At 44.7% G+C, this 13,941-nt stretch overlaps 1 protein-coding gene across 1 annotated transcript; it reads left to right on the top strand.

Annotated features, from left to right (window-relative positions):
• Window positions 1–2,377: 2,377 nt before the first annotated feature.
• dmbx1b (diencephalon/mesencephalon homeobox 1b) lies at window positions 2,378–12,082 on the top strand (the record flags this gene model as incomplete). Its single annotated transcript, XM_055642475.1, has 3 exons — window positions 2,378–2,641; window positions 5,226–5,580; window positions 9,507–12,082. Coding segments are annotated over 3 exons (1,026 nt in total), but the record flags the coding sequence as incomplete, so codon positions are not given.
• Window positions 12,083–13,941: the final 1,859 nt, after the last annotated feature.

Below are 13,941 nucleotides of genomic sequence, written 5' to 3' on the forward strand. Positions count from 1 at the left end.
CCTATCCATGTACCAATTTAAATTCTTCTTAAAGGGTGCGATAGTATCTGCCTCAACTACCTCCTCTGGCAGCTCATTCCATACACCCACCACCCTTTGTGTAAAAAAGCTACTCCTCTGGTTCCTATTAAATCTTTCCCCCCTCGCCTTAAACTTCTCTTTGTTTAGATTCACTTTGAGGGTTAGAGATGAAGTTTTTTTTTACCTCTCCAACTTGGCCTGGAATGTTTGGGTAGATTTAATTTGGCTATTCCTGCTGAGTGGAATGCACCATGGGTCACGATGGCACCAAGACGGTATGAGGGGAGGTTGGTGCATTAGTTGGCATTGTCCATTCTAACAATTATGTAGATTCATAATGGAAATGGCGGCCTCATCATATAACTTTGTCATTCAGCAAAGAAGATCAAAAATAACTAAACTTGGTAGATTATGGTTGAATGAAGTTATGCTCATAGGTTTTCCCCATCCATAATTATGTGACACTTTTTTTGGACATTGCTGTTTGAATTGATTGTGGGGAAGCTGTGAAACGATATGGTAGATTTTAATTTTCAGAGGTGTTTGCAAATGGGTCTGAGAAGATCAGCTGTCCATTGTAAGAATGCACCAGATTTTCCTTTCTCTAACTTTGAGTCTGGGGAAGAAGACATTGGCAGATGGGTTGAGGCAGGCATGTCAATGTCATCGAGGTGGAAACAGGTTGCCAGTTGACAGAGAATACATATTACATATCCTGAATTGTGGATTAAATGATTCATGGACTGCAGATTAACTGATTCAGACTGACATAAATAGCATTTATACTGGCTGTCACAACACTGGGTAGCACAGGTGCAAAATAAAACAGTGAGCACAAAAAGGTGTCATCAACAAACTAATGGACGGTAACATCATTTACAGATGTTATCACAAAGTTGTCAACATTAGGAGGAGGCAGACAAGGTGTGTCCGAAGAAAACTCTGGACTAAGAGGCAGAGATCTCATTATTAAAGTTGCTCTGACCACAATTACATAGCTAAGGATAGTACCAAAGTACGAGAAATCCTATCAAAACTAATGAGAGGCATAGAAAGGGTGGAAATGTCAAGGACTAAAGGGCATAGCTTTATGGTGAGAGGGGCAATTTTAAAATAGATTGGCAAAGCAAGTTTTTTTTTACACAGAGGGTGGTGGGTGCCTGGAACGCACTGCTAGGGGTAGAGGTATAGGCAGATGAGTCAACATCTCTGGAGAACATAGATAGATGATGTTTTGGGTCAGGACCTTTTTTCTTCTGAACCAGCATCTGCAGTTGGTTGTTTCTAGATTATATTAAGAGACTTATCACTCTGTGGTTTGATGCATAGTATGGCAAATAGTCGATAGTTGACCATGTATAGTCCATCTTCTCCTCAATAGGGACAACTTTAAAAGCAAAATGAATAAACAAGAGGTTAAGGAGGATCTGGCACCACCTGGTAATACATTCCAGGCACCCACCCTGTGTTTAAAACAAATCTTGCCCTACACATCTCTTTTAAACTGTGTCCTTCTCACCTTAGAGATGTGTCCTCTAGTATTTGACAGTTCCACCCTGGGAGAAAGGTTCTGATTGTCTAGGAAAGAACTGCAGATGCTGGTTTAAATCGAAAGTAGACACAAAATGCTGGAGTAATTCAGCGGGACAGGCAGCATCTCTAGAGAGAAGGAATGGGTGATGTTTCAGGTCGAGACCCTTCTTCAGACTAATGTCAGGAGAGTGGGCAGGGTAGAGATAAAATGTAGTCTAAGACTGGTCGGAGAACTAGGAAGGGGGAGGGGATGGAGAGGGGGGGATTTGAAGTTAGAGAAGGCAATGTTCATACCACTGGGGTATAAGCTACCCAAGCGAAATAAGAGGTGCTGTTCCTTTTGCTTGGGTGGCTTACACCCCAGCGGTATGAACACTGACTTCTCCAACTTCAAATAGCCGTTGATTTCCCTCTCTCTCCATCCCCTCCGCCTTCCCAGTTCCCCCACCAGTCTTACTGTCTCCGACTATCTCTGTCTCTGTCCCGCCCAATCCCCTGACATCAATCTGAAGAAGGGTCTCGACCCGAAACGTCACCCATTCCTTCTCTCCAGACAAGCTGCCTGTCCCGCTGAGTCACGCCAGCATTTTGTGTCTACCTTCTGATTGTCTACCCTATCGATGCCTCCCATAATGTTATGTACTTCTATCGTGTCCCCTTCAGCCTTTGGTGCTCCAGTGAGTGGCTGGAATGTGAGTGGGTCCTGCTGCCAAGGTTACGAGTTGGATATAAAAACAGCACTACGCCCGTCCATCGGGGAAAGAGCAGAGGGACATGGGCTTCACTCAACATGAAGTCAAAGCAACTTAGTAAAGGGGTGTAAATAACGCCAACGATTGTTAAAACCGCGCCTCTCCCAATAATTAAACTGTTTGTGTTTTTCTTCTCCAACGGCTGTGCATTTCAAGATATTATCCTCGAGGCAAGGTACGGCTCCCAGCACCGTAAGCAGCGCCGCAGCCGGACCGCCTTCACAGCCCAGCAACTGGAGGCGCTGGAAAAGACATTCCAGAAAACCCACTACCCCGATGTGGTGATGAGGGAGCGACTGGCCATGTGCACCAACCTGCCTGAAGCTAGAGTGCAGGTAAAGCGACCCCAATTCTGCTGTAGTGCTCCGTCTGCTTTGGACGCCTGGGTATTAATGCCCTTGTCCCACTTAGGAAACCTGAACAGAAACCTCTGGAGACTTTGCGCCCCACCTAAGGTTTCCGTGCAGTTCCCGGAGGTTGCAGGTGGTTGCCGGAGGTTGCAGGTAGTGGAAGCAGGTTGGGAGACTGACAAAAACCTCCGCGAACCGCACGGAAACCTTGGGTGGGGCGCAAAGTCTCCAGAGGTTTCCGTTCAGGTTTCCTAAGTGGGACAGAGGCACAATCTGCCCATTTTCACCATCTTTAAGCACACGCACGTAAACAATAGGATCAGGAGGTCTCCCAAGATAGCCAAGGCATTCAACGAGTTTGTGCCTGGCGGGCCTAGCTCAAGATGCACTGTCCCGCATTCTCCTCGCATCCCCTTATTCCTTCACAATCCAGTAATCTCATCAGTCTGAAGCGTCCCGTCACGAAACGTGGTTGAGCGGGTCATGCAGCATCTCTGGAGAAAAATAATAGGCGATGTTACGGGGCGCGACCCTTCTTCATAACTGACCCGCTGAGTTTTTTGCTTTTTGTGTCTGCCTTCGGTGTAAACCAGCATCTGCAGTTCCTTCCTGCACCAAACGTGGTCTGTCCATTTCCCTGCTGGCCCGCTGAGTTCCTCCGGTATGAGATTCCTTCCGGCATCTGTAATCTCTTATATCTCCATCTATCCAGTTCGGTTCTGAATACAATCGATAACTAAACCCCGAGGGTGGAGAATTGCATAGATTCAACTTCCATTGAGTGAAGATATTTCTCCTCGTCTCAGTTATTAATTGACTGGCCCGTTTTGGTTTAAACGATGTTTTTGTGTCGTGTTACTTTGACAATATTTCTGCCGTGGTGTAGCGCGGGAATCATTCGACTTCAGACGTTAGACTTTAGAGATATAGCATGGAAACAGATGCTTCGGCCCACGGAGTCCGTGCCGACCAGCGATCACTCCTTACACCCGCACTATCCTACACACTGGGGACTATTTACGAATTTACCGACAAACTTGGACGTCTTTGGAATGTGGGAGGAAACCGGAGCACCCGGAGAAAATTCACGCGGTCACAGGGAGCGCCTATAAACTCCGTACACACAGCACCCATAGTCTGGATCAAACCCGAGTCTCTGGCGCTGTAAGGCAGCAACTACACCGCTGCGCCTCTGTGCTCTTATGTGCTCCTCGACCATAAGACATAGGAGCAGAATTAGGCCGTTCGGCCCATCGAGCTTGCTTCCTGGTAAGCACCCATTTCCCTCAAAAGCCCCATTACATTCCGGCGCTATCACAGAAGAACTTAGCGGGTCAACCATTCCCTCCCCAGATGCTGTCCGAGTTCCTCTAGCCCTCCGTGTTTTGCTAAAGATTCCAGCATCTGCATTTCCCTGTGTCCCGTCGCTATCCCGTGGTGAATCTGTGGAATTATTTGCCACGGAACGCTGTGGAGGACTAGTCAATGGATATTTTTAAGGCAGAGATAAATAGGTTCTTGATTAGTAGGGTATCAAGAGTTATGAGAGTAGACAGGAGGATGGGGTTAGGAGGGAGAGATAGAAACATAGAAAATAGGTGCAGGAGTAGGCCATTCGGCCCTTCGAGCCTGTACCGCAATTCAATATGATCATGGCTGATCATCCAACTCAGTATCACCTACAAAATCCTGATTCTCACCTACAAACCCCTCCACCATCTGGCCCCCCCCAATATCTCACTGACCTCCTCTCCCCCTACCAACCCTCACGGTCCCTCAGATCCACATCAGCCGGTCTCCTCTCCATCCACAAGTCCAACCTCCGCAGTTTTGGGGACAGAGCCTTCTCCAGGGCAGCTCCCAGGCTCTGGAACTCCCTCCCCCAACTGATCCGCAATTCCGTGTCCCTCACCATCTTCCAGTCCCGCCTCAAGACCCATCTATTCACCTCTGCCTATCCTTAGCCCCACGTGTGGTCCCTTTTCATTAGTGCATTAATTGCCTCATACTGTGTTTTGTATTGAATTCTGTATTTACTTTGTGTACTAGTCATGTCTCTACTATTTATTTAATTCCCCTTACATGTTTTTCCTCTACCTGCTAAATTTTTGTAATGTGTCCTTGAGACTCTTGAAAGGCGCCCATAAATAAAATTTATTATTATTATTATAGTATCCTGTACCTGCCTTCTCTCCATACCCCCTGATCCCTTTAGCCACAAGGACCACGTGTAACTCCCTCTTAAATATAGCCAATGAACTGGCCTCAACTACCTTCTGTGGCAGAGAATTCCACAGATTCACCACTCTCTGTGTAAAAAATGATTTTCTCATCTTGGTTCTAAAAGACTTCCCTTTTATCCTTAAGATAGACACGCCACGATTGAATGGCGAGTAGACTTGATGTGCCAAATGACCTAATTCTGCTCCTATCACTTGCGACCTTATGACCTTATCGCTCCGGTTTCCAATGCCATTTCCACCGATATGTTTAATGGGGAGCGCCGAATCGTTACGCAAAGCTGAGCAGTTAATAAACTCTGGCCATTTCTGTGCTCATGTTTTTGTAGGTGTGGTTTAAAAATAGGCGCGCTAAATTTCGAAAGAAGCAACGCAGTCTGCAGAAGGAGCAGCTGCAGAAACAGAAAGAGGCCGAAATGAGTCAGGATGGAGCGAAATCCGAGAAACCAGCCACGGAGACACAGGGCTGCTCAGAAGTCAGCGAGGCACGCAGCGCTGGCGGCGAGCCGATTAACATCGAGCTAAATGTCACCTCGGCCGAGCAGTCAGACAGTGAATCATCGGCAGAGGAGCAGATGGAGAGAGAGCGAGAGTTTAAATCTCCGACAGAGGAAATCAAGCAGGACAAGGGCTGCAGTCCCGACAGCAAAGCGACGGCCTGTAAACGGGGAAGTCCCAAAGCAGGTAAATAGAGACGTCCACCTCGTTGTCGTTGAGAACGGGCGAGCGGGGAAGGGAGCATCTTTAAAGGTATCTCCGTGTCCTTACCGCTCCAGTCCATTTCCATGTCACAACTTCTCAGTTTGTGGTTTCCACCTAGAGTTGAGAGTATAGCAATTGAACCGAAGTATCTGGATTAGGCGAATTATCATAGAGCCATACATCGTGGAAACAGGCCCTTTGACCCAAAGATACTAGTACCTTTGCTTTGACCTACTTGCCCATGACGGCCAACATGTCTACACTGTCCCATCTACACTAGTCCCACCTGTCTGCGTTTGGCCCGTAATGTTTCTTAAACGGGGTGATAGAACCTGCTAAACGTTGCGATAGAATCTGCCTGCTTTGGGGTGGGGTACCTGCCACTCAAAATGCAAGTATTGTCTTTGAATGATTGATTGAAGGTACAACATGGACACGGGACTTTTGACCCGTGTACTTTATAAGCTAGAAATGAAGGACGTGGTCAATTCACAAATCCCCTTCTCTGGATGTTCAGGTTCTACATTCCACACACTTGCAGGGTTGTTGGCTTCTGTAAATTGGCCCTCAGTGTGTAGGATGCGAAACTGGGATAACTTAGAACTGGTGGACCGAAGGGCCAGTTTTCAAGCTGTATCTTTAAACCAAACTAACCTAAACTTCTTGGTCAGTGTAAACTACTAGCCGTTGCAAATAAGAAACCTCTGCATTCCGACAAGTCGTGTTTAATTTAGTTTGGAGATGCGGCAGGGAAACCTGCCGCATCTCCAAACTAAATTAAACACGACTTGTCGGAATGCAGAGGTTTCTTATTTGCAACGGTTAGCAGTTTACGCCAGGTTTCTAATTTGCAACGGCTAGTAGATCACGCCAGTTTTATGTTTCTACTTTCTCATCCTCTCCCGCCAAACGCGGGAGCAATACACAGAGGCCAATTAACCTACAAACCCGCACGCCTTTGGGGTGTGGGGATGAAACCGGAGCACCCCTCGAGCGTCACGGGGAGAACATGCAAACTCCACACAGACAGTATCCGAGATCAGGACCCAACCCCTGATCTCTGGCACTGCGAGGCAGCAGTTCTACCGGCTACACCTCTGTGCTGCCTATGTCAGTCCTGGCTTCGATTATTACTCCGAGCTGCTTAGGGATAGACTCTCCATGAATGAAATACTCGTTCTCCTGGTTGGAACTAATCTGTTCAAATGTGCGACAGCACTCCCACGCGTAAGGTTCTCCAAGCTGACTACATCATGATTACAAAAGTGTTTGTCGTTTGAAGTGCAAGACACGATATTGGCGAGCACAGGAATGTATCTAGACTGTCCACACAATGCTGCACATTCTTCCGAAATGGCCTTACTTCGCTCACTATTTTTTTTAACTGATTCCAGAAGCCAAGGTCACGTCTCCGATCAAAGTCGAACCACGGTCAGAGAGATCTGAAGCCATTCCAGGAAACATAGAAAACAGGTGCAGCCTGCACCGCCATTCAATATGATCATGGCTGATCATCCAATTCAGTATCCTGTACCTGCCTTCTCTCCATACCCCCTGATCCCTTTAGCCACAAGGGCCACATCTAACTCCCTCTTAAAAATAGCCAATGAACTGGCCTCAACTACCTTCTGTGGCAGATAATTCCAGAGATTCGCCACTCTCTGTGTGAAAAAAATGTTTTTCTCATCTCGGTCCTAAAAGATTTCCCCCTTATCCTTAAACTGTGACACCTTGTTCTGGACTTCCCCAACATCGGGAACAATCTTCCGGCATCTAGCCTGTCCAACCCCTTAAGAATTTTGTAAGCTTCTATAAGATCCCCCCTCAATCTTTTAAGTTCTAGCGAGTACAAGCCGAATCCGTCTCATTCAATAATCGTTCGAACAAACGAACTATTCACAGGGTTATGTCTCCGCAGGTGTTATTGTTTCCTGTTCAGTCAAATATAACTTAGTCATAGAAAAGCATGCCCTTCTGCCAAACTTGCCCATGCCGACCAAGCATGCCGATGATAGCATACCCATTGTCCAACACTTAGGGAAATAGGTCAGAATGGGACCGGTTTTGTGATTGAGAGCGAGGAAAGAATGAAAAGGGAAACATTTCCTCGGATCCAATGCCTAGTATCTATGGAAAAACACCAAGAGAAAGGAGAAAAAAAAATGTTGTTCAAGAGTTACAATACAAAGTGTAAACATGAACTTTAAGTTCCATGGGATAGTCGCTTGTTAGTCTTGTGAAAAACATGTCGTGATTGCTGATTGAACACGGACAGATTTCCGTGAACTAGAATATAGGCACAAAATGCAGGAGTAACTCAGCGGGACAGGCTGCATCTCTGGAGAGGAGGAATGGGTGACGTTTCAGGTCGGGACCCTTCTTCAGATTCCCGATCTGAAAGGTCACCCATCCCTTTTTCTCCAGAGATGCTGCCTGTCCCGCTGAGTTACTCCTGCATTCTGTGTCCATCTCCTACACATGTTACATGTTTTACATTTTACATTCAAATTAATTTTACAATTCAATTCACCGGATGTTGCAAAGAAACATTTAGATTTAGCTCTTCGGGCTAACAATCATGGGATATGGGGAAAAAATAGGAATGGGGTACTGATTTTGGACGTACAGCCATGATCATATTGAATGGCGCTGCTGGCTCGAATGGCCGAATGGCCGAATGGCCTACTCCTGCACCTATTGTCTAAGCTCTATGTTCTAGTATCCACAGAGGGAGAACATCTTTCTTTGATGACTGTGCTGCCTTCCTTCAATCAATACTTCCCCTCTTGTATGCGGTCAGCCAGCATCCTCTGCTGGTCTCTGGTGGCCCCAAAGATTTGGAAGACCTCGGCACTTTAATTGTTCAAAATCCCCGCTAATGAAGTGGAAGGGTGAAAACGTTTCGATGGGATTTTCCGCTCAACCTCCTGGCGTCGGTGTCACGTTGGATTTGATCAGATAAAGATCTTATTTCCAATGATTAGGTTTTTGACAGCTCGTCAGCTTTCAAATGCAGACGAATGAATCCAAGAGTTGTCAGAGCTGATGACTTCTTTGTTTGACTACAAACTGATGTGATTTTGCGGCTTGCAGGTGCATTTTGCACAGTGCGGTGGCAGAATTAATTCCGCATCACCACAGACCTGAAAGTGGAACAACTTAAAACCGTCTGACTTGGACAATCTTTGATTTAGGTTCGAGTGGTAATCTTCCCCGACAACCAACATTTTGCGTGTACATACCGATAAATCTTTCCGGAGACTTCAGCCAGCACCAACTCAATTCTCATTCCCAGATCAATAACCACTAACGCAACGCAGTGGAATAAAAAAAACAGAGAACTTAAATTTAAGGTGGGAGATGAGATTTAATAGGAACCTGAGAGATAACGTTTTCACACATAGGGTGGTGGGTGTACAGACCAATTAAATTTTTATTTGCAGCAGCACAACAGAATATGAAACACTTTACACCGTAAACAATATAATAAACATGAAGATTCTACCGATGCTCCACAATGTCGTGTTAAAGTATTACACGTTAAGGTATTACAGTTAGAATTAGAATATTACTGTGGGGCCACAGCTGAAGTTTGGGCACAACTATCTACGCGTAGTTTTCGCTGCAACACACCATTAAACCGACTGTTTGCGCACAGAAGGGAGGGTACTGTACTGTAGACAGACATAAAGTGCTGGAGTAACTAGGCGCCAGTCAGGCAGCATCTCTGGAAAACATCTGAGGGCTGACGTTTCGGGTCGGGACCCTTCTTCAGACCTCTTTCTTCAGAGATGCCGCCTGACCCGCTGAGTTACTCCAGCACTTCGTATCTATCTGCGTCTTTATACCAGCGTCTGCAGTTCCTTTCTACACGCTTAAAGCTGTACTTTGTTCATTGTTTCCATTAGATTCACCAATCAACACGACAGGGACACCAGCGTCCAGCAGTGGGAGTAACGTGGGACAGACCCACTCTTACTCCTCATCTCCGCTGAGCCTGTTCCGACTCCAAGAGCAGTTCCGTCAGCACATGGCAGCGACCAACAACCTCGTCCACTACTCCTCCTTTGACATGGGCAGCCCACCGGCTATGCCATACCTCGGCATGAACATGAACGTGGCTCCCATCAGCTCTCTCCACTGCCAATCCTACTACCAGTCGCTGTCGCACGCCCAGCAAGTGTGGTCCAGTCCCATTCTGCAGGCATCGAGCGCCCTGCCCAATCTCAACAGCAAAACCACTAGCATTGAAAACCTCCGGCTACGGGCTAAGCAGCACGCTGCCTCTCTGGGGCTTGACAGCTTACCGAACTGAAAACCAGTAGGACGAGGGGAAATACACGCTTCGAAATGAAGACTTACCACAACGCAAGACATGATCGAATCTAAGACGAGCTAGATGTTGCCACCTTTGGCAAGATGCTTTAAAAGCGAATCCAAACGTGAAACTCCATTGCATATCAGTTTCCTATGATCAGACGGAATCATCACATATATTGTACGGGGTAAACTAAAACCAACAGCTCTACTGCAAAAAAAAAAATCATTAGTCTAGCTTCAAGTTACAGATAACCCAGTACCAATGAGTTACAGGTAGTACTTTAAACAAGTCGGTATCTTGCATTTAAAGGTTGCGTGCAGAGCTTTCTTTAAAACAAATAAATAACAAGTTTTAATAAGTATCTTTTAAGAAGATAATTAATTTAATAACAGCCCGACTAAATTAACTTAGCGCTTAGACATTTGAGTTAGGAAATATCTCCTGATCAAATAATCGACAGCTCTTTACACTAGAAATAAACCAAACGTGGACAGAGGGAGCAAAAGGGAGTTAATTTCACTCGTTCACAATTCTTCCTTTGATTTTTAAAGGACACTAACAACGCGACTCTTAAAATTCTGTCCCAAAGTCATTTAAAAAAATGTAGCTGAGTTTAGAAGACAGCACCTGGAACTCGGTTCCAAATGCTGCCAGTCTAGCCGTCCGAATTTCGTCTCAGTTACAGAAGCAACCAGCAAACTGCAGAGGGTAGCGCCGCTCGAAGGGAGGGTGGGTTAAAGTTCATCAGAACACTTATTCTCCAATTTATTGATTTAAACAAATTACATCTGAAATCTGGTGAATTGTCTTAGTTTTATAGTGAAGATCATAGTTATGGTCATTGCAAATATCATTGGCATTAAGAAACATGTATAAGATGTGTTACCTAGGAATAATTTACGATCTATAATCGAACTGTAGAGTACCAGAAACGTCAATCCGAGATAGAAGATCAATTGGTGTAATTTGTAAGCTACAAATGAAGGACGTTGTCAATTCATAAATTCGTTCTCGGTCGGTGTGAATTACAAGCCGTTGCAAATAAGAAACTTCTGCATTCCGACAAGTCACGCTTATTTTATTTTGCTGAGAGATACAGCGTTGAAACTGGTCCAGAGGCCCACCGAGTCTAACCCGACCACTGATCACCCGTTCGCACTTGTTCTATGCTACCCACTTTCGCATTCACTCCCTACACGCTAGGGGCAATTTACAGAAGTAAAATAACCCGCAAACCCGCACGTCTTTGGTATGTGGGAGGAAACTGGAACACCTGGAGGAAACCCACGCGGTCACAGGGAGACAGGACACATTCCACACTGGAGATCAAGATCCAGCCCGCTCTACCAGCTGCGCCATTGTGTTCAGTATCAGACTGTTTACCACAGAATCCAAGACACCGTAAATTGTGACTTTATTCCGCTACTCCTGGATCAAGGTTAATATTAACGACACCAACAGGAACCCAACATAATTATTGACTGCAAATTAGAAAGTGCTGGAGGTACTCACTGGGTCAGGCAACATCCGAGGAGGGAATCGACAGGCGACGTTTCGGGTCAGGAACCTTCTTCAAACTGAAGTAATCAGTCTATACCTTCCTCAGATACTGCCTGACCCATTGACTTCCAAGATAACTTTGTGTTTTGCTTAAGATTCCAGCATCTGCAGTGTCTTGTGTCTACAATTATCGCCGGATAAATGGGGAACGCTTGGCGCACATAACTAGTGCATATACATAATTATAACACGGAAATAGACGATTACGATCACTTGCTTAAAATACATATTTGGAAATTGCAGCTTCATTGAATTAACATCACAATCCACTTTTCAAAAGAGCACTCCCCTTCTTTAATAGCGGAGCCTTGCTGTGTCAATGGATATTGCAACGCACTATTACACAAATGTAAACGCCAGGTTGAAAGCATGGCCCAACCAATTGGATCTATTATGATTCCGTTTTTTCATTCCAATATAAAAATGAATGCAGTGTGAATCTGCATTGCAACTGGTTGTCGCTGGCACCAATGACTCTCCCCGAACTGCAATGGTTTTTTTGGAGTTATGCGCAGGGATCTGTTGGGGGTTGTCAATAAATTCTCTGTGACTTCACCGGAGACAGAGAACACCACCCTCTCTTCCCTGTCTATTGACACAAGTTTTCCACTGTCTCCGGAGAAAATATTTCCAATATAGATTTGGGTTAGGATGGGAATTTATGGCAAAAGCTTCAGGTTGAGATGGTAGCTTAAAACTGAGTGACAATTCACGATCCTTAACCTGGCTAGATATGAGCTCAAGGATGAAAGCTTAAAATCTGAGAAACTATTGCAATAGGTATCAGTGTAGCCCAAGAAACACAGGGGTTATGGTTGAATGGGATGGTGCAAGTTAGAATGTGTTGGGCGTGCTCATTGTTTATGGAGAGTAGATGGTGAGAGGTTAGAACGGGGGCATTGGAGAAACCGAATCAGGAAATATTATACACACGAATGTGTGTAAAATTTACAGCAGTTGATAATTGACAGGTAAATACTTGGCGTTATTATCATTCCTTAAATATAATGTCCATTAATACACTACTATTGTAAACGGCAATTTTTTTTAAATTGTCTGTTCCCAATTATCTGTTATCAAATTCCCAATGGTGGTTTAAAATCATTATCTGGTAAAGCATTTACTAAACAAACCAGCAAAAGCATCTTCAGGCAAAACGTAGAATCTGTATACAGCATTACATTGGTGAAAACCAAGGGAGAAATGGTATCAACCATAGAGATGCATCATAGAAAGCATACAGTTGGGTTGCATCACAGCTTGGTTCGGGAACAGCTTTGCCCAGGACCGCATGAAATTACATAGAGTTGGAGATGTAGTCCAGTTGTAGTCCTATTGACTCCATCTGCACATCGATTTGCCTCAGAAAAGCAGCCAATATAATCAAAGACTTAGACCACCCCAATCATTCTTTTTTCTCCCTGCTCCCGCCTTGCAGGAGGTATAAAAACTTGAAAGTGCGCACCACCAACCTCAAGAGCAGCTTATTCCCCTCTGTTATCTTGCCTCTTAATGATCATTCCATAAACTGGGTTACTGTCTGATTCACCTCTATCCCATTGTGGACATTGAACTTTGTCTATGGCACTGATGCTACAATGCTGAGAACTAGATTCAACACTATCTTCCCATTTCCTCTATCCATTGTGCTTGAGTGTGTCTTGATTGTATTTATGTATAGTATTTCTGGTCTGTTTGGATAGCATGCAAAACAACGTTTTTTTCACTGTGCCTTTGTACAGCACACGTGACAGTAATAAACCTAAACCTAAACCACTAACATTATCAAGTCCCCCATGTTACCTCGGCAAAGACTGGGTGAAATCAATGAAGTCAAACATTACCTTTTCTACTCCAGCACCTGAATTGAAACCCAGCGCAAAATAATCTGTTGGTTTGAAAGTTCTTATTAGTCCCAGAACCTTGTAAGAATGAACAATATTAGTGTTCTAGTGCGGATGAAACATAACAGGGAGGGCAGAAAATAGTAATATTTCATCCATATTTAATCCTTGTTGTACCTGTCCCCAAACTGCCCAATAATAACATTTAATTCAGAATAAAGTAAATAAAGGGGTGGAGATTTGATTGAACCAGGTGATTCTAACGAGCCAAAATGTTATGCTAAAAACTGGATATTCAGTTCCATTTACCATACTGAAATTGATATTTTATGCTACATATAAAATCATCTACCCCAAGGAATTCAATCACAACATTTACATCATTAACTTCACCCCACAAATCTTGAGCTTCCCAGCACTGATGTTCCAAATACTGAGATGAGTTCACCATGAAACCAGTTCACTGCTTTCAAATTACCAAGCCATCTTTTTTGTTAATAACCTAGATAGAACATAAGCAAGAATAAATAACCTATACTCATGGTATTGTCAGTGTAAGACCATTTAGCTGGATGTTCAGGAATTTGTGCTGTGGAGGTCAGTGCTAATCCTAATCTT

The sequence above is a fragment of the Leucoraja erinacea genome, chromosome 10, assembly GCF_028641065.1.
Source record: "Leucoraja erinacea ecotype New England chromosome 10, Leri_hhj_1, whole genome shotgun sequence".
Taxonomy (NCBI): domain Eukaryota; kingdom Metazoa; phylum Chordata; class Chondrichthyes; order Rajiformes; family Rajidae; genus Leucoraja; species Leucoraja erinaceus.